The sequence below is a fragment of the Lepidochelys olivacea genome, assembly GCF_965140295.1.
Source record: "Lepidochelys olivacea isolate rLepOli2 genome assembly, chromosome: 8".
NCBI lineage: Eukaryota > Metazoa > Chordata > Testudines > Cheloniidae > Lepidochelys > Lepidochelys olivacea.
Genome location: NC_140418.1, coordinates 38,615,466 through 38,636,312, shown reverse-complemented (window position 1 = coordinate 38,636,312; position 20,847 = coordinate 38,615,466). Strand labels below are relative to the sequence as shown.

At 42.2% G+C, this 20,847-nt stretch overlaps 1 protein-coding gene across 1 annotated transcript; it reads right to left on the bottom strand.

Annotated features, from left to right (window-relative positions):
• Window positions 1-1,490: 1,490 nt before the first annotated feature.
• LOC311524678 (protocadherin gamma-A2-like) lies at window positions 1,491-4,104 on the bottom strand. Its single transcript, XM_084636036.1, is given in 2 exon segments — window positions 1,491-1,700; window positions 1,706-4,104. Coding segments are annotated over 2 exon segments (2,265 nt in total). The 5' UTR covers window positions 3,890-4,104; the 3' UTR covers window positions 1,491-1,619.
• Between the last annotated feature and the right edge of the window lie 16,743 nt (window positions 4,105-20,847).

Genomic DNA, 20,847 nt, shown 5'->3' with positions numbered 1-20,847 from the left:
GATGTGTGGGTATCTATTTATTGATAGTGTAAAACTTACAATTCTTGAGATTTCTTTGCCTTTGTTTGCATATATATGCGTATATGTGTGGGTGTACGTCTTGGTGTGTGTCTGTGTAATGAATATGTACAAGAACAACAATTTCCATGTATTAACCACATTCTCCACAAACACTCCTATGGGTGAGATTCAGCTAAGCGCAGTTCTAAAGCGTTTGACAGAAAGCAATAGTTTTTAAACCCAATAGCACAAGTGATTGCGCGTTCAAAATATACATCTAAACTCCTGAGCAAAACTATTTTCGTGGTTAGCCCTTATTGTCCCTTTTAGGTGATCTTTCCTTCGAAAGTAATCTGCCCACTCAGAATACACAGGTTGTTTCTAAAAAGTACTAAAAAAATTTCTCTTGAGTTGAACTATAATGAGAAACCAGGTCCTATTCTCTCATAGAACTGCGCTAAAGAAGACTTGGATAGTTTTCCACACATTCCAAAAACTAAACAGGAATGGAAAAGTGAAATGAGTCCTCGTGAGCAAATGTATTCAAAGTCTTCCCAGAGATACAAAGACAAAGGAGACCGTCAAATCATGTAAGTATAATCACATGCCCACTATACAAAAATATTTCCTAGCCTTTCTTTGATTGCTTTAAACAATGTACTTTGGGAACATATATTACTGTTTTAATTTAAAAAATACAATAAATATTAGAATCTTTTCTTTTATTGCACCAACTTCTGTTGGTGAATGCGACACGGTTTCGAGTTTACCGAGAAGAGCTCGGTGTAATCTCGAAAGCTTGTCTTTTTCACCAACAGAAGTTGGTCCAATAAAAGACAATATACTGGAACCAACTCGGCTACAACACCGCGCACAGAATCTTTTCTGTAATGCTAACTACATGCTATAAAAACTCATGACTGTAATGTGTCATGAATTTCTCTCAAATTCTCAAGGCTCATTTACAAGACAAAAGAACATTATTATTGCAGGAAATTTAAAAGAATGTCTAAATAGTCTCTTCTTCTTAATCAAATACTTACATAATTTTAGTTTCATGATTATGCATTTCCTTTACAATACGGAAAGTCAGATGAAATCATATTTGGAGTTAAATACACTGGTTTATAAAAATAAGTTAATATTGAGAACTGTGCTGTCACTGAAACATTTTGCCCTTCAGTAACATTCTTATTCTCTCTGAAAATCTATGTTTCTAAAAATATAGGAAAATGTCCTTACTTTGTAATATCTCAAGTAAGGTAACTTATATAGTATCATGCTGGTTCGGATGATCAAAGCTTTAAAAGGAAAACATCTAGTATCACCGATAATCTCCCCCCCCCCCCAGCATTCTCTCTAATACAGGCCCCCAAATACTTGATGCACTCAGTAATTCTGTAGTGATTAACAGCTAGCTACATTTACAAATATAAATCACAAGGTTAACCAGATATTAACTGACCTGAATGGACGTCTGATCCCTGTTATTGGCTAACTCTTCAGTAATTAGAATAGGATCTTTTATCTCATAAGCGTACTGACTAGTCAGATTATTTTCATAGTTTGATTTGGGAAAGTTGAATTGGCTCTTTCTGGAGTCCGTGGTTAGAGAACCCTCATGTGAGTAGGAGTGAAGAAAAGCTCTGACTCCATCGATCCCCACAAACTGCGAGACGGGAACTCCACTGAAAGTCACACTCGAGGAGTCAAACAGTTGCGAGCTTCTCCACCTGCGGAGCCTCAGGGCCAGTAATACTATGATAAAGGTAAAGAACAAGCAAGAAACGGAAGCCACAGCTATCACCAAATACAAGGTGAGGCTGGACTGGGGGTCTGCAGGAGCTGAGAGGCTGCTTAAATCGGAGAGGATTTCGGAGATGCTGTCAGCCACCACCACCGTGACAGTGGCCGTGGCAGAGAGAGGGGGCTGCCCCTTGTCCTTCACTAAAACCACCAGGCTTTGCTTGAGCGCATCTTTGTCTGCAAAGGAGCGCGCTGTCCTGATCTCACCGCTGTGGAGTCCCACAGAGAAGAGCCCCGGCTCTGTAGCCTTCAGCAGCTGGTAGGAGAGCCAGGCGTTCTGCCCGGAGTCTGCATCCACCGCCACCACCTTAGTGACCAGGTAACCCGGCTCGGAGGAGCGAGGGGCCAACTCCACTCCCGTGGAGCCATCGGTGGGAAAGGAGGGGTGTAAGATGTGCGGGCTGTTGTCATTCTGATCCAGTATAAAGAGAGTGACGGAGACATTACTGCTGAGAGGTGGGGAACCCCCATCCTGAGCCTGCACTTGGAACCGAATCTCCCGGAACTGTTCATAATCGAAGGAGCGCAGAGCGTAGAGAGCCCCAGTCTCGGAGTTAATGGAGATGGAGGAGGAGAGCGGAGCTTCCTGGATCTGAGTTCCAGTAATGGAGTAAGTGATTCGGGAGTTGTCCTCCGAGTCGTAGTCATGCGCCGTCAGGCAGAAAAGGGAGGCTCCTATCGGGTTATTCTCCATGACGTAGCCGGTGTAGGATGTTTTATCGAAGAGGGGATAGTTGTCGTTCGTGTCTAAAATCCGGAGTGGGATCGTGATGGCTGTAGAAAGAGGAGGAGTCCCATTGTCTGTGGCGGTCACTGTGACGTTGTATGCTGCCACCTGCTCCCTGTCCAGGGCTCGGTCTGTCACCAGACTGTAGTAATTCTCGAAGGGTTTCTTCAGCTGGAAGGGGAGGTTGCTAGGTGTGGAGCACGTGACCTCCCCGTTCTCTCCTGAGTCTGGATCTTGCACATTTAAAAGGGCGATTACAGTCCCCGGGGGAGAGTCCTCGGGGATCGAGCTGACGAGAGATGTGATTGTTAATTCTGGAGCGTTGTCATTCACATCGCTAACAACTATCACAATTTTGGATCTGTCAAAAAGGCCTCCCCCGTCATGAGCTTGAACTTCAATTTCATACAACGCAGCTTCTTCAAAGTCCAAGTTCCCCACGACTGTTAATTCTCCCGTCCATGAATCCAAGTGGAATATCTGTGAAGGTTTATTAGTTATCTTTCTGATTGAGTATTTTACCTCTTGGTGTATCCCTTCATCCGGATCAGTCGCTTTCACTGTCACCATCGTGGACCCCGCAGGCATATTTTCTAAAACATTAACCTTATAGACAGACTGACTGAAAACTGGTGCATTGTCATTAACATCGTGAACAATGACGCGGATTTGCGCAGTGCCGGACGTGACTGGATCTCCCCCGTCAGTGGCTGTGAGGATTAGATCATGAACAGCTTGTTCTTCGCGGTCCAGAGACTTTTCCAACACCAGTTCTGCATATTTAACTCCATCTGATCCAGTTTGCACATCCAGAGAGAAATGCCTATTACTGCTGAGGTGGTAGCTCTGCAGAGAATTTATCCCTAAATCTGGGTCTTGCGCCTCCTGCAGGGGAAACCGAGATCCCGGTGCTGTTGTCTCGCTGATTTTTACTTCCGATTCTTCCGCCTGGAAGTTGGGAGCATTGTCATTAATATCTGTGATTTCAACTTCAACTCTATAAAGCTTCATTTTTTCTTCAACAATAATCTCAAAAGTTAACAGACACTTCTCCATCCGGCCACAGATCTGTTCTCTGTCTATTCTTTCCGTTGTGATTAAATGGCCGCTGTTAACATTCAAAGCAAAATATTGCGTCCTACCTTTTGATACAACGCGGACTCCGAGGTCTGAGAGCTCCTTTATATCCAGCCCCAGATCCTTTGCGATATTCCCCACAGTGGAGCCTTTCTGCATTTCCTCGGGAATCGAGTAGCGAGTCTGCCCAGAAACCGCTTCCCAAACGGTAACCAGCATAAAGCAGAACAGGGCTCGCCCTTTGCAGTGCCGGAGTTTTTGAGTTTCTGCTAATCCCATGCTGATGTGGACACGCCTCTATGTCAAGAAACGTGTCTTGATTCTGTATTTGGACCCCCTGGTTCCGGCAACGTTGATTGTTAAACCAGAATCAGTTTTAGCGAATATCTGCCTTTGCAATGTTCAATCCAGACCCGTTGAATGTGCTTCTGCTCTGTCAGTGTTCAGTGCTGTGTAACAACAGTGCTGGGCTGGCTGGATCTCTCGTCGCGTTCCTCTCCCTTACTGGTCAACAGCGGCGCTCAGAGTCTCAACCAATAACTGCAGAATCTCCTTGGTGGAATTTTTGACCGCTTTTTCACTGGATGGTTAACACTGTAAATATTCTGTTTTCTCATTAATATGTATGTGTTCGCCTGAGGTACACACAAGGAATAAGCATTTTTGTTGTACTGAATCTGACTTTATTAGTTATAAGGATTTAGTGATTAAAATTTTGTTTAAATTTACCATGATTGATTATGAACTACACATACATAGCGTTGTCCAGAGTTATGCATATTGTAAGTGTATATGGATATGTTTCTCCAATCTGATTCGCCTTTCTGCATTCGACCTTGGTGGTGCGTTGTGCAATTGCTGAATGCTAACATCCTTGTAGTAATCTTATTTCTGATTTTTACATCACTAGATGTATTTCAATTTTTTTCTATATTTGACTTGTTCATTTTTGTCGTTCAAGCCAATATATTCAGTTACTGCACTATGGATCAAATATTAATAAACGAATCAGGAGCGCTGTGTATGAGTTGGCTATATCTATTCTGTGATATACAATAATTTTTTCCAATCTGGCAATTTTCATATTGAGTTTTATAATATTTAAGACAATGGGAGGTTATTGGAAATGGTGCTAAAAGAATGCTATTTTAAGAAGTATATATATATTCCTATAATGCACACATTTCAAATATCAAATCATATAAACACAACACACAGGTAGTAGTCATACAATGTGATCAATTGCAGACACAGATGGTGAGGAAAATCACCTAATTTTATCGTTGGTTATACACCTTTGAACGCTCTGACCACTAATACACCTCTTCCAGGGTAGTGTTTAATATTATAAACCTAGGAGAAGCTTAAAAACAGTATTTTAAACTATCAAACAGGCAAATAAATATTTCCTTTCCCCCTCTACAGTGGTATATGCCTTTATCGTCCACAAAAATAAAATTAAAACACGGAGCCTAGACCCATGGTAGTCAATAGTCAGTCATACACCAGTGCTACTTTGAAAAGCCCATATCTTGAATTGCAAGAAATAGGAGCACTGTCTGTGCTGCAGAAAAGGAGTCATAACATTCCAGTGGTACTCAGTACTTGCTTCTCGTTTTGGAAAGAGTAGGGAAACTAGCCCTTAAAATATTACATATTCACATTTATATACAAAGACTTTTTAAAAGATATTATCTAAATGTTTAAGGCATCACATGACCACTGAACATTTGGACTCATGGTAACTAAGGGAGTCTGGCTTGACAGAGGCAGGTAAAGAGAGAGAGAGAGAGAAAAGGCCAAGCAAACTGTTTTAAACTCTCTAAAATATTTGTACTACAGATTTTCCCCTTATAAGACATGTGGCATGGACAGTTACAGGAAGAGGTGTTTTAATGGTTTTGTCATCACTTCTTTGGAATGACACACTTAACTCTCTAATGGCCTTGGTGCAGTTGAGTAAAGTGGCCATCACAAATTTATGCAGATAAAACCTTCATATCAGAACATAACTTCATGTTATATAGGTGATATGTAAGAGGTGAGAAACTGGTGGAATAATAATAATCTCTTTATATATTTGTATTTATAATGACTAACTGGGTTCCTTTTGAACTTTAAAAAAATTGATTAAAACTATAGTAAAGAACAGAATTATCAGGCACATAGATGAACATGATAGATTTGGGAAGAGTCAAAAGGGCTTTTGTAAGGGGAAATTATGCCTCACCTATCTATTCTAATTATTTAAAGGTGTCAACAAACATGTGGACAAGCACCATACAGCTGATATAGCCTACTTGGACTTTTAAAAAGCCTTTGACAGAGTCCCACACCAAAGACTCTTAAGCAAAATAAGCAGTCTTGGATAAGAGGAAAGGCCCTCTCTTGGCTCAGCAACTGGTTAAAAGATAGGAAATAAAGGGTAGAAATAAAGGTCAGTTTTCAGAATGCAGAGAAGTAAATAGTGGGGTCTTCCAAGAATCTGTACTGGGACCAGTGCTGTTCAACATATTCATAAATTATTTGGAAAAGGGGGTAAACCATTTGCAGAGGCTACAAAATTCCTAAAGACAGTTAAATCCAAAGCTGACTATGAAGAGCTACAAATGGATCTCATAAAACTGAGTGATGGGGCAACAAAATGGCAGATTAAAATCAATGTTGATAAATGCAAAGTAATGCACATTGGAAAAAATAATCCCTACTATACATACAAAATGATGGGGCCTAAATTAGTTTTTACCATTCAAGAAAGAGATCTTGGCATCATCATGGACAGTTCTCTTAAAACTGCAGCCAATTAGTTCATTTTATCACCCATTTATCATTGTGCTATTTCTCATTTCATATATAATCAATGTAAGCTAAATAGACTTAAATTGTAGGATTACAGAAGTATAAGACTATGAGTATTTAGGAATGATGACTGTGTATTAGGTAAAAACAATGAGGAGTCCTTGTAGCACCTTAGAGACTAGCACATTTATTTGGGCATAAGCTTTTGTGGGCTATAACCCACTTCATCAGATGCATGGAGTGAAAAAAAGTAGTCAGCTATAAATATACACCACATGAAAAGATGGGAGTTGCCTTACCAAGTGGTCAGTGGCACTGTCAGGGAAAACAGACTCAGAGGTAGTCTCACAGTGATCAGATAATTAATACAATGAATATTAACAAGAAAGAAAGTGTGATGCTGAAAGAGCAAGTGCCTGCTCATGCTAAGGTCCCCAGGTCTCAATTAAATACTGAAAAATACATACCTAAAATCAATCTGGATCACCTATGTGTTAGTATTGTTAAAACAGATGTTAGAATTACAAGAACATGTTTAGGCTTTATTGAATGCTTGTGAGTTACTGCATGTATTAATCTCATTTATAACATCTGTAACCCATATTGTAAGGTAATCTTTGAGTGGCTGTAGTGTGAGCCTCTGTGACTGTGTAAATCACCACACAGGAGAGAGACATCATCTAGTCTGAAGGGCTGATATTCAACTGAAGGTGTTATGCCCTTCCCAGAAGGAAAGGTCCATCGATACCAGATGGAATATTGTGGATCCTTGCACCTGGAATTTCCCTATATTTCATCAACAAGAGGACAAAAGACTGTTGTTGTTCTGTCCTTCTTCCTATGAAAATGAATCATGCAAGCAGACCCCTCTGTGTCATATTGGGGCACAATCCAGACTGGTGGGGGGCTGTGTCACCCCTTCCCTGCAATTGTGGGTGCCTTACAGTGCCTTGCTGTAGTAGCTCCCACCTGGGCCACTCACAAACAGCCTTCCAGGATGTAAGCCACACCCTGAAGGTCTGTGTGTAATTGCAGCCTGCCAGGTACACCCTGGCTCTCGCCAGCCTTGGCTATACTGTAGGATGACCATAACACACCCCCAGTCCCAGATCTTCCCCCAGTAATGTATGTCCTATACTGCCTAGCCCTTTTCTGGACAGTACAAATATATTAAATTCATACTTCCTTTAAGGAAATAGTACGCAATCTTATTATCTTAAAGGGAGTTACCCAGACACTTCTATTTCAACACATTGGATTAGATAAAACAGTAAAACAAATTTTTTAACTATAAAAAGATGGATTTTAAGTGAGAACAAGTATTGCAGCATCAAAGTCAGAAATGGTTACAAGAAAAACAAAGATAAAAAGCTTACTAGTATCTACTTAAGAAACTATCTTAGTAGCAAAGCACACTTTCTCACCACATGCTCCAGCAGATTACTGACCAAGGTCAGGACCCCTCCCCCAGAGTCCAATGGCTGTTTCCTTTTGTCTTCTCAAGTGCTGAGAATGATGTGGGCAGGGAGAGAAAGAGGGATCCCTTGGGCAGTTTGTCCCTTCTTTTTATAATTTCAGTCCCCCCACCCCTTGAAAAATATTTCCAGCTGAGACCCAGGAGACAAAGAGTACATGTGGAAGAATATTCCATGCTGGTTTTTTCCACCTGTTTGAACTTCCTTTGTTTTCCCTCCCTGCTTGATGACTCTGTTTGCTGCTTAAATGCAAATAAGGCAAGCACACATTCCTTCCTTTCTTTAGGACAGACCTGATTTCTGCTTGGGCAGGGCTGTAGAACACGTGTTCATAACATCATACTGGGGAATTTTATACTTTCACATGCAATGTTGCCATACATATTTTACCAGTACATTACTGACCAGCAAATTATGAGTTTTCATATGAAACCTTTCAAGGCATATGTTGTACAAAGATTATTACAATAATGTGTAGGGTGTGAATACAGGGGTGTATTCCATAGCACCCTCCCACCAGCTGAGCTTGCAGCTGAGAGTACATGCCAGTAGGGGAATAAAAAGAACTTTATCTCTATGCTGCTTGAACTCTGGGTGCAAAGTGTTTCTAGGCATAAGCAAGAGATCCCCAGCTGCTTTGCTTGGGTTACCCTAAAGGACATATACTGCTTACTTATTATGGAAGCTTCAATTAGCTTTTGAAAATGAAGACTGCATCTCATTTGTGTTTCTATGATTACCTGCTTTAACCTTTTAAATAAATCTTGGATTTTCTTTTCCTATTTAATAAATCTTTATAAAGTTTATTATAGAATTGGACAGAAGCATTGTCTTTAGTGTGATATCTAAAGTGCAACTGACCTGGGGTAAATGACTGGTCCTTTGGGACAGGGAGTAACCTGAATATTGCTGTGATTCTTGATGTCAGGTACTATCTATTAAAAAGGTAAGCTCATGGTGGTGGTGAGACAGACTAGTAATAAGGGGACTATCTGTGACTCCATGTTAAGGCTGTCATAGTGCCTAAGGCGTTTACACTTGATATTTGTTTAGCAAAATCTAAGTATAGAACTCACAACCAATTTGGGGTTTGTTCCATGGTTCCTAACAGTCTGGCCTGACTTTGGTACTTACTCTCTTGAGTCACTGCAGGCAGCGATACAGAAGGAACACAAGCCACAATAGGGAAAGAGCAGGTTAAATAATGTTTAAATAAGTTGGTAGGGCCTGACAAAATTCATCTTACAGTACTTAAGAAACTAGGCGAAGCAATCTCAGAACTGTTAGCCATTTTCTTTGCGAACTCCTAGGGGACAGATGAGGTCCCAGAGGACTGGAAAAGGGCAAACATAGTATCTGTCTTTTAAAAGAGGAAAAAGATGAACCTGAGGAATTATAGACCTGTCAGCCTAATTTCAATACTAAGATAGATACTAAAACTAATTACTAAACAATACTGAAACTAATTAGTGATACTGAATTATAAGATACTGAAACTAATTATTAAACAATCATTTTCTAAGGTTCTAGAGGACAACAGAATTATAAAGAATAGCCAGCATGGATTTGTCAAGAACAAAACATGCTAACCAAACTATTTGCCTTCTTTGACAGGGTTACTGGCGTTGGGGATTGGACGGAAGCAGTAGATATAATATATATTGATTTTAGTAAGGTTTCTGACACAGTCCCACATGACATTCTCATAAGCATACTGGGGAAATGCAGTCTAGATGAAATTTGTATAAGATGAGTTCACAACTGGTTGAAAGACCTTATTCAAAGAGTAGTTATCAATGGTTAATTCACAAACTGGGAGGATGTATTTAATGAGGTTCTGCAGTGGTCAGTCCTGGGTCCAATATTATTCAATATTTTCATTTATGACTTTCATAATGGAGTGGAGAGTATGCTTATAAAATTTGTTGATGACACCAAGATGGGAGGGCTTGCAAGCACTTTGGAATACCGGATTATAATTCAAAATGACCTCTACAAACTGGAGAATTGGTCTGAATTCAACAAAATGAAATTCAATAAAGACAAGTGCAAAGTACTTAGGAGGGAAAAAATCAAATGCACAGCTACAAAATGGGGAATAACTGGCTAGATAGTAGTACTGCTGAAAAGGATCATGGGATTATAGCAGATTGCAAATTGAATATGAATTAACAGTGTGATGCAGTTGTGAAAAAGGCTAATAACATTCTGGGGTGTATTAAGAGGAGTGTGATATGTAAGACATAGGAGATAATTGTCCCCCTGTATTCAGCACTGTTGAGGTTTCAGCTGCGGTGCTGTGTCCAATTCTGGACACCACACTTTGGGAAAGATGTGGACAAACTGCAGAGAGTCCAGAGGAGAGCAACAAAAATGATCAAATGTTTAGAAAACCTGACCTATGCAGAAAGGTTAAACAAACTGGGCATATTTAGTCTTGTGAAAAGAAGACTGAAAGGGGACCTGATAACAGTTTTCAGATATGTTAAGGGTGTTGTAAAGAGGATGGTGATCAGTAGTTCTCTATGTCCACTGAAGGACAAGAAGTAATTGGCTTAATCTGCAGTAAGGGAGATTTAGGTTAGACTAGGAAAACCTTTCTAACTATAAGGGCAGCAAAACACTTGACTAGGCTTCCAAGGGAGGTTGTGGAATCCCCATCATTGGAGGTTTTAAAGAAAGGGGTTGGACAAACACCTGTTGTGATGCTGGCAAACTAGGTGCCAACTTCTGCCAAGGTCCCCATGCCTCATTTGAATATTGACAAACAGGTAGCTGGAATCAGTATAGTTCACCTGAGTGTTAGTATTATTAAAACAGGTATCAGAATTATAAAAATGTGCTTAGTGTTTAGAATTTATTGAATGCTTGTAAGTTTCTGCGTGCATTAATCTCACTTATAAAATCTGTATCCAACATTGTAAGGTAATATTTAAGCATTTGTATTATAAGCCTCTGTAAATCACCAGACAGGACAGAAACATTAACTCGTGTTAAATACTAGCCTCCAACAAAAGATGTTATGTCCTGCCTGGCAAAGAAGGCCCATCAACACCAGAACAACTATTGTGGAACATCAGAAGACAAAAGACTCTGTTTATTACTCTTCCCCCGTACCCCATGAGTAGGAAACCTGCACATGAATTCCTCCCAACAGTTAAGTTTGCAAGCTGAAGCAGAAGAGAGGAAGGAATCAGAAGCCCTAGCAAGGAGGAACTGTGTATTTATGCTAATTAAACTCTAAGGGGCCAGGATTAAGAAACATAAGCAAAAGATCCCAAGTGCTTAGCCAGTGTTAGACCCAAGGAACACATAGAACTTGCTTATTAGAGAAGCTTCTAATCTACTACCTTTTGAAATTTAAGACTATAACTCATTTAAGTGTGTATGTTTAGCTGTTTTAATCATTTCCTAGTTAATAAATGCTTAGATACTTTATTATAGATTTGGCTACTAGCCTTGTCTTTGATGTGAGACCTCTAGTGCAATGGACCTGGGGTAAGTGACTAATCCTTTGGGACTGGGAGTAACCTGACTATTGCTCTGATCTTTGGTGGAAGGGACCATTTATCACAAGGGCAAGCTTACCTTGGTGGTGAGACCGACTGGAGTATCCAAGGGGACTATCTGTGACTACATGTTAATGCTGTTAAAGTACTTAAGGAGTTTACACTTGGTTAATTGGATAATTGGTTGGTGAAAACTATATATAGAATTCACAGCCAATGGGTAGGAGCGGGGAGTTGTGCCCTGTTTCCTAACAGTCTGTCCAGGCTCTTGATTCATTGCAGGACAGCTTGACACCTGTTATGGATGGTATAGGTTTTCTTGGTCCTGACTCGGTAGAGAGGGCTGGGAGGTCCCTGCCAGTCTTACATTTTTATATTTTTATTGTTCTATGATTAATTCCTGTTTCAGAGACTCCAGTGATGTGTACAACATAATAGCCGAAAAATTACTCACGTTCAATTTCACAATGACCTCCTACACTCCTTAAAGAGGTAAACATATACTTTAAAAATCTGCAAACAAAGATGAGTATGAAATTGGAAACTTACCTCCCCAGCAGTCTCCTTCTGAGTATGTAAGATGCTACTTCCATTGCCCAGAAATAGCATCCCTGAGCTGTCACTACACAGAATATTCTCTGCTATCTGGACATTAGGATTCTTCTTGCAATCCGAGGATAAACACAGCTGATATGAATAAGGCAAAGTTCCATCATCATAGTTCAGTGGGAACCTATGGCTAGCCGCTGAATAAGAGTCAGGACCAAAACATTGAAGTAATTTAGGTTTCCTTGAACTTCGCAATTTCATCACAATAACGAGTGTAACGGTCAGGAGGAAGAAAAATGAGATCAGGGCTAAAGCCAGCACCAAGTAGAACTGTAAATCAGACTGAGAGGCCGAGTCACTCGATTGGTCGCTCATTTCCGGAAGAGCCTCTTGGAAGTTCTCGGCAAACACCAGGCTGAGAGTCACTGTGGCGGACAGAGGCGGCTGCCCGTTGTCCTTCACCAGGGTGACCAGCCTGTGCTTCACAGCATCTCTGTCCGCAAAGGCGCGGGCTGTCCGGATTTCCCCGCTCTGCAGCCCCATGCTGAAGAGCGACTGGTCCGTGGCCTGGAGCAGATGGTAGGAGAGCCAGGCATTGTGTCCTGAGTCAGCATCCACCGCCACCACCTTAGTCACCAGATAACCTGCCTCGGCCGAGCGAGGCACCATCTCGAACAAGGCGGAGCCATCGGCTCCGAGCGAAGGGTACAGGATGCGAGGGGCATTATCATTCTGATCCACAATAAACACCCTGACGGTGACATTGCTGCTGAGAGGCGGGGACCCGCCGTCTTGGGCCTTCACTTGCAGCTCAAACTCCCGGAATTGCTCGTAGTCGAAGGAGCGCTGCGCATAGATCGCTCCGGTCTGGGAGTTAATGGAGATGTAGGAGGAGAGAGGCACCTCTTCGAGGTTGCTGCTCAGGATGGAGTAAGTGACTCCGGCGTTCCGGTCCAGATCCCGGTCTGAGGCTTTTACACTGAAAATAGAGGCCCCTGAGGGACTGTTCTCTGGCACATAGGCGGTGTAAGAAGCTTTCTCAAAGACAGGGGCGTTGTCATTGATATCCGAGATCTGCAACAGGATGATTTTCTGGGTGGAGAGTGGGGGAGAGCCTTTGTCTACAGCTGTGATTGTGATATTGTACTCGGGGGTCCTTTCCCTGTCCAGGGTGCTGTCTGTGACAATTTTGTAATAATTATTGGCAGACGATATTATCTTAAAAGGCGAATCATCCTGCAAATGGCAGGAGGCCTTTCCATTATCTTCAGAATCTTCATCCTTAACATTGATCAGAGCTATCACCGTCCCAGCAAGTGAGTCTTCTGGGATTGGATTGGACATGGATGTGAGTGTCATTTCGGGGGCATTGTCGTTCTCATCAAGAACCTCGATCTTCACTTCGCAGTGTGTCACTAGTCCGCCTCCATCCTTTGCTTTTACCACCAGGGTGTAGTCACGTGTCTCCTCAAAGTCCAAGGGCTCCTTTACGGTGATTCTCCCGGTTTCTGGGTCCAGACTGAATTTCGGACGGGCCTTTTCTGGAATGTGGCTGAAGACGTAGCTGATCTGAGCATAGGAACCTTCATCATTGTCGGTGGCTTTAACCTGAAGCACTAAGGAGCCCGTCGGTGCATTTTCCCTCAGGCTGACTTTGTAGAGCTCCTGAGTGAAGATGGGGGGGTTGTCATTAGCGTCGGCGACATTAATCCATATCTGGGCGGTCCCAGTTCTCCGCGGCTCTCCCCCATCCACAGCCGTGAGGATCAAGTGAAGGCTGCGCTGGCTTTCCCGGTCCAGGGGTTTCTGCAGCACTAAATCTGCATATTTATTGCCATCCCGGCTCTCTTTGACTTCCAGGATGAAATCCTGATTGGGGCTCAGCTGATAACTCTGCAGAGAATTCACCCCAACGTCAGGGTCTTCAGCATTTCCCAGGAGGAAGCGGGAACCTGGTAAAGTAGATTCACTCATCTCTAGTTTGATATTATCTTTTAAGAAACGCGGGGCGTTATCGTTAATGTCCTGGATCGCGACATTTATGTGGAAAATGTTCAAGGGATTTTCCAGCACAGTTTCGAAATTTATGATGCAGAGTTGAGATGTCCCGCAAATCTCCTCCCGGTCTATCCTGTCATTCACATAGACTTTGCCACTTTCCTCATTCACGCTGAAGTGTTGCTTTTTATCTACAGAGACAACACGGAGCTTCCGGTTGGGCAGTTCTCTCACACTCAGCCCCAAATCCTTGGCGAGATTACCCACAAGGGAACCTTTCGCCATTTCCTCGGGAATCAAATAACGGATCTGCTCTGAGACCGACCGGCAGAACAAAGACAGTAAGAAAGGAAACAACAGTACTTGCCGTGTGACTGCCCGGATCGGCTCTCGGCGCCTGATTTCCATCCCGGTCCCTGTCAGATTTGCTCTATTCTTGCTGTCTTCTTTGTTTTCATTAATCACTTCAGGTTGAAGACATGTGCGATCACGTAGTGCAAATAGAGTCCGGATTGTCTTCTTCGCTGTACAGAGCGCCCTGTGACGGTTCCCTTTCACCTGCCGGACTGGGAAGGTCTCTCTGCCGTTTCCTCTCCCATCTGCGCTGTGTGACGGAGCAAGCGCACTGCAGGAGGCTCGGATGGATCTCCAGCTCCAGCCCTGGCTCCGTATTGGCCAACAGCGGCACTCTGAGTCTCCACGGGAGAACTGCAAGAGCAACGATTTTATTATGGGCGACGACGCAGCTCTAGGACTCTCGTGGGAGATATTTTTTCTATTCAAAATGTATTGTAAGTGTACAGTGTTGTAAAATGATTTCTCTTAATGGTAAACAAGTGAATCACAGATGAGATGTAAAAATCTCGACTGTAAATAGTGTGTACGTATGTTTGTGTGTAGCCATCCATGAATCGTGCAAACCTCAGACATTCCTGAGTTTTCTGTATCGTTTGTGTGTATGTGGTGACAATGATTCTTTCAGTGTATTTATATCTGTATATATGAATATGAATAGGCAGGAAAACTTTCCAATATTCACAAGTTCTATTCAAAGAATCACATCTACCACAGTCACTAATACCCCCGAGACACAGCCACTAGTGTTTGACAGAGTGTAGCATTTTTAACACGTGAGTGACATGAGCGCATTTGAGTAGCCGCGGGTTCTAACCCTCAAAGTAAACTTCTGAACTGAGCCATTTTTTGAGTTAGCTTTAGAGTCTTATTGTCCGTTTTAGCTTCTCTTTTTCCTTCAAACTATTCGGTCCACTCACAATACACAGAGTGTTTCTAAAGCAACAAAGGAAAGTTTCCATTCTCAAATTGTACTATAAGTACATACTAGGCAGAGTTCTCCGACAGAACTGCCCTAAAAAGCACAGTAAAAGGTTCCCAAACATACCCTGAAATGTTCCAAAATGGAAGCATCTCTGGAAAGGTAAAATCAGTCCTAGTAAATCCGTATATTAAAAATTGCCCTACGATGCAAAGATAAAATAATACTGTCAAATATCCCTACACCACTGACAGATAAGTTATCTATAATTATAGGTCCACTCACCAAGGAAATTCCAGTTAGCCATTTTTAAATTATTTTTAATCCATGTGCTGTTGAAAAACATCTCGCTTCCTCGATAAACATGACTAAGAAATGTTAGAATATTATTTCTTATACTAGCTGTTTTTAAAAGCATTAGTATAATCTGCCACACATATATGGCAACTTCTCAGGGCGCCAAACTAGGACACAAGACTACTATTTTTACAATAAATGAAAAAAATGTTCAAATAGTATCTTCATCCTAAATAAATACTATATAACGGTTGCCCGCTTTTCACTCAAACTGCTGGTCAAATTTCTGGGCCCTGGGGAGATTCCAGCTGGAAGCAGAAGTTGATGGAGTCTGGTATTTTCTTTGATGCAGTCTTGTTTATGTACAGTGAATGTACAAAGACCTTCTTCCCCAAAGACAGGAGAACCCCCCCCCCCAAAAAGGAGTAGTTTCTCAGCGTACAGACCCAAGACTCATAGCCAACACCAGATCCAACACTCTCTCAGTTTTGTGCCTATGCGTTATGCCTCTCCTGCACCCCCCACACAAACATTACTCAGCAACAGCCCTCCGCCCGCTCACTCCAAATTCCCGGGTGGGTTCACAACCCCCTTTTGTCTTAGGGGAGGGGCTTCCCATTAACTCATCCTGACAGCTACGTTACTTGAAAGGTGTATTCACACCCAGTCTCAAAGAGGATTATGATTGATGCAGTCACCAATACCTCTCAGAATAACATAACGTTAATTTCCTCTTTATGGATTTTGAATGCATATAGTTTGCAATTACATCAAGTTGGAATTCAAGCAAGCTGGTTTGCAAATTAAAATAATATTGACAGCCAAGTCGATACCTATTCACCCTGCTTTACAACACCGTTCATATTCTCTGCCAATCTTTTTTTTTTTAAATTATGCCCGAACACTTTTATATTATTTCAGGCAATGAAAAGCATCCGTTATCACAGAATCCGTTATCCGTTATTCATCAGAACTCGTAAAGTGACACAAAACAAAACTTATAAGTTCTGACCAAATGCTCCAAAGACTACAATGGCTTCCAAAACACTTCCAAATTAATTCCAAGAGCATTATGCTGAATATAACATTCACTCGCCTATATATTTAGAATACTGCTATATATTCAAAAGTCCTTATATCTAAACACAAATAAGAAAGCGCCAAAATATCAGCTCACCTGAACGCAGGTCCGATCCCCTTTATTAATGTATAACTCTTCAGTCATTAGAATAGGATTCTTTATCTCGTAAGTCTGCTGACTGGTCAGAGTATTTGAATAGTTTGATTTGGGAAAGTTGAATTGGCTCTTTCCGCAGTCCGTGGTTAGAGAACCCTCATGTGAGTAGGAGTGAAGAAAAGCTCTGACTCCATCGATCCCCACAAACTGCGAGACGGGAACTCCACTGAAAGTCACACTCGAGGAGTCAAACAGCTGCGAGTTTCGCCACCTGCGGAGCCTCAGGGCCAGGAACACTAGGATAAAGGTAAAGAACAAGCAAGAAACGGAAGCCACAGCGATCACCAAATACAAGGTGAGGCTGGACTGGGGGTCTGCAGGAGCTGAGAGGCTGCTTAAATCGGAGAGGATTTCGGGGATGCTGTCAGCCACCACCACCGTGACAGTGGCCGTGGCAGAGAGAGGGGGCTGCCCGTTGTCCTTCACCAAAACCACCAGACTTTGCTTGAGCGCATCTTTGTCTACAAAGGAGCGCGCTGTCCTGATCTCGCCGCTGTGGAGTCCCACAGAGAAGAGCCCCGGCTCTGTAGCCTTCAGCAGCTGGTAGGAGAGCCAGGCGTTCTGCCCGGAGTCTGCATCCACCGCCACCACCTTAGTGACCAGGTAACCCGGCTCGGAGGAGCGAGGGGCCAACTCCATTCCCGTGGAGCCATCGGTGGGAAAGGAGGGGTGTAAGATGTGCGGGCTGTTGTCATTCTGATCCAGTATAAAGAGAGTGACGGAGACATTACTGCTGAGAGGTGGGGAACCCCCATCCTGAGCCTGCACTTGGAACCGAATCTCCCGGAACTGTTCGTAATCGAAGGAGCGCAGAGCGTAGAGAGCCCCAGTCTCGGAGTTAATGGAGATGGAAGAGGACAAAGGCACTTCGCTTCTGTCTCCTTCAATAATGGAGTAAGTGACTCTGGCGTTCTCCCCCCAGTCGGGGTCACTTGCCCTCAGGGAGAAAACGGAGACTCCTATCGGGTTATTCTCCGTGACGTAGCCGGTGTAGGACGTTTTATCGAAAACAGGACAGTTGTCGTTCCTGTCTAAAATCCGGAGTTGGATCATGGTGGCTGTAGAAAGAGGAGGAGTCCCATTGTCCGTGGCGGTCACCGTGATGTTGTATGCTGCCTCCTGCTCCCTGTCCAGGGCTCGGTCTGTCACCAGACTGTAGTAATTCTCGAAGGGTTTCTTCAGCTGGAAGGGGAGGTTGCCGAGTGTGGAGCACGTGACCACCCCGTTCTCTCCTGAGTCTGGATCTTGCACATTTAAAAGGGCGATGACAGTCCCGGTGGGAGAGTCCTCGGGAATCGAGCTGATGAGAGACCTGAGAGCGATTTTCGGAGCGTTATCATTCACATCGATAACAACGATTATAATTTTCGATTTGTCGAAAAGACCTCCCACGTCATGCGCTTGCACCTCAATTTCATATAATGCAGCTTCCTCAAAGTCCAGTTTGCCCACGACTGTTATTTCACCAGTTTTAGGGTCCAAGTGGAACATTTGGGAAGCTTTGTCTGTGATTTTTTGGAAAGAGTATTTCACCTCTTTGTTGACTCCTTCATCCGGATCAGTGGCTTTTACTGTGACAACCGGGGAACCTTCAGGCACGTTTTCCCAAATGCTCACTCTGTAGACAGGCTGGCTAAAAACTGGGGCATTGTCATTAGAATCGAGAACAATTACGCGGATTTGCGCAGTGCCAGATCTGACTGGATCTCCCCCGTCAGTGGCTGTGAGGATTAGCTTGTGAACTGCTTGTTCTTCCCGGTCTAGAGACTTTTCCAGCACCAGTTCAGCGTATTTTATTCCATCAGATCGCGTTTCTACATCCAGTAAGAAATGCCTGTTACTGCTGAGTTGGTAGCTCTGGATGGAATTTAGTCCCATATCTGGGTCCTCTGCCTGACGCACAGAAAACCGTGATCCTGGGGCTGCTGTTTCACTGATTTTTAAATCGAATTCTTCTGACAGGAAGCTGGGAGGATTATCATTAATATCTGTGATTTCTACTTCGACCGGAAAAAGTTTCATTTTATCCTCCACTATAACCTCACAGTTTAACACACACTTCTCCACCCGGCCACAGATCTGCTCTCTGTCTATTCTCTCCGTGATGTATAAATGGCCGCTCTTGAAATCTAAAGCAAAGTACTGAGTCTTACCTCCGGAAACAATATGGACTCCGCTGTCTGAGAGCTGCTCTACATCCAGCTCCAGATCCTTTGCGATGTTCGCAACAAAAGACCCTTTCTTCATTTCCTCCGGAATAAAATAGCGAATCTGCCCAGAAACTGCCTCCCAAACGGTAACCAGTATCATGCAGAACAGGGCTCGCCCTTTGCAATCCCGGAGCCTTTGTGCATCTGCAGTTCCCATGGTAATGTGGAAACGCCGCAGATTCTCCGCCAGGGAATGTCTGCCAAATGTTTCAGAAAATATCGGGTGTTAAATCATAAGCCTATTTCAGCCAGTATCGTCCATTAATGCTTGGTCCGGAGAGACCCGCTGAGTGAGAGTCTGATCTCTGTGTTCTGTGCTATCTCACAGCGGTGCTGGGCTGGCTGGATCTCTCATCGCATTTCTTCTCCCTGATTGGTGAACAGCGGCGCTCAGAGTCTCAACCAATTACTGCAGAAGCTCTGTGCTGGAGTTTGTAGATTTGTATTTTTATTTGACACTTAAATTTTTAAAATAATCGGCGTTCTTTTTATTAGGTAAATATGAGTGTGATATATGCACAGGAAATCCACAAAATTGTTGTCAGTGACTAAACTTTTTTTCCTTATAAAGACTTACTGATAATATTTTTGTAATTTTAATCTTGCTGCATATGAATTAAACATAACTCCCATTTCCCCTGGAGTTATAATGTATATATGTAGCTTTTAAATATAAGTGACTTTTTTAGAATTTCACTCACTTACTATGTTATATATCAATATCCTCGTTTAGTAACCTTATATTTGATATATACATCTGCAGCATTATGTAATCTTTTGTTCACATTTCAGATATTTTGACTTGGCCAGATTCGTCATTTAATTCATAACATTCATTACCAAATCAGTAGATGAAATGAAATTTGCAAGTGTTATCTATGGGTGGGCTTTGTCAAATGGGTACTATAAAACAATTTGTAGTCTGTGTATTTCCCAGTCTGATAGCTTTCAAGTTCAGTTTTGTAATATCTAGTCTAATTTTCCTTGCTAATGCTACCACAAGAGGAATATATATGCCGATAATGCATGAAGTCAAAATATGAAAGGAACACGTGTGTGTATATATATACACACAACATACACATATACATAGGTAGATACCACATATGTAGTAGTAATATCCATTTGATAAATTACAGAGCCATGAGATAAATAAGATCACATGTTTCTTCAATTTGGCATGCATCTTTGAACACTTCAATTGCACTTTGACCACTACTGTGTGCCTTTGAGGACAACCTATGTTCTTATGTTCTAACTTCTAAGATTTCCAGACTGCTGAGTCCTTCAAAAATGAGGTATTCTGAAATATAAGCATTAGAGGGAAATGTTTCCTACTTCCCCTCAGTTGTGGAATATGCTCCTCCCCCGTTAAAATATTTAAATTAACCCCAGAGCCATTATAGTCAATATTTAGTCATGCTCCAGGGACAATTCTAAGGATCGATATCTCGAGATTCTGGAGGGCTATTAGTAGATCTACGCTATTGAAAAGTAAGTGTTTAACATGTCCATTGAATTCAGCACTTGCTCCTAGCTCTGGAAAGTGCAAAGAGGGCCACCTCCAGAACATATCATGTGTACGTACAGAAATGCATTTTAAGGATTGTTATGGCCCCTATGATCTATGAATATTTGGATTCACGGTACCCAAGAAAACCTGGCTTGACAAGAGCAGATAAAGACAGAAAAATACTCTACAACATTTTTAAATCTCCCAACTATTTGTAAAATATTTCCACCATGTAAATTGTGTGGCATATGCAGAATACATTATGACATTTTGTGAGGGGTTTTTTTATCACTTGTTTTAGTTGACCTGCATAATTATGTCATGACTCTACCACTAGGAAATAAAATAATCAAAAAATATGCCAATAACATCTT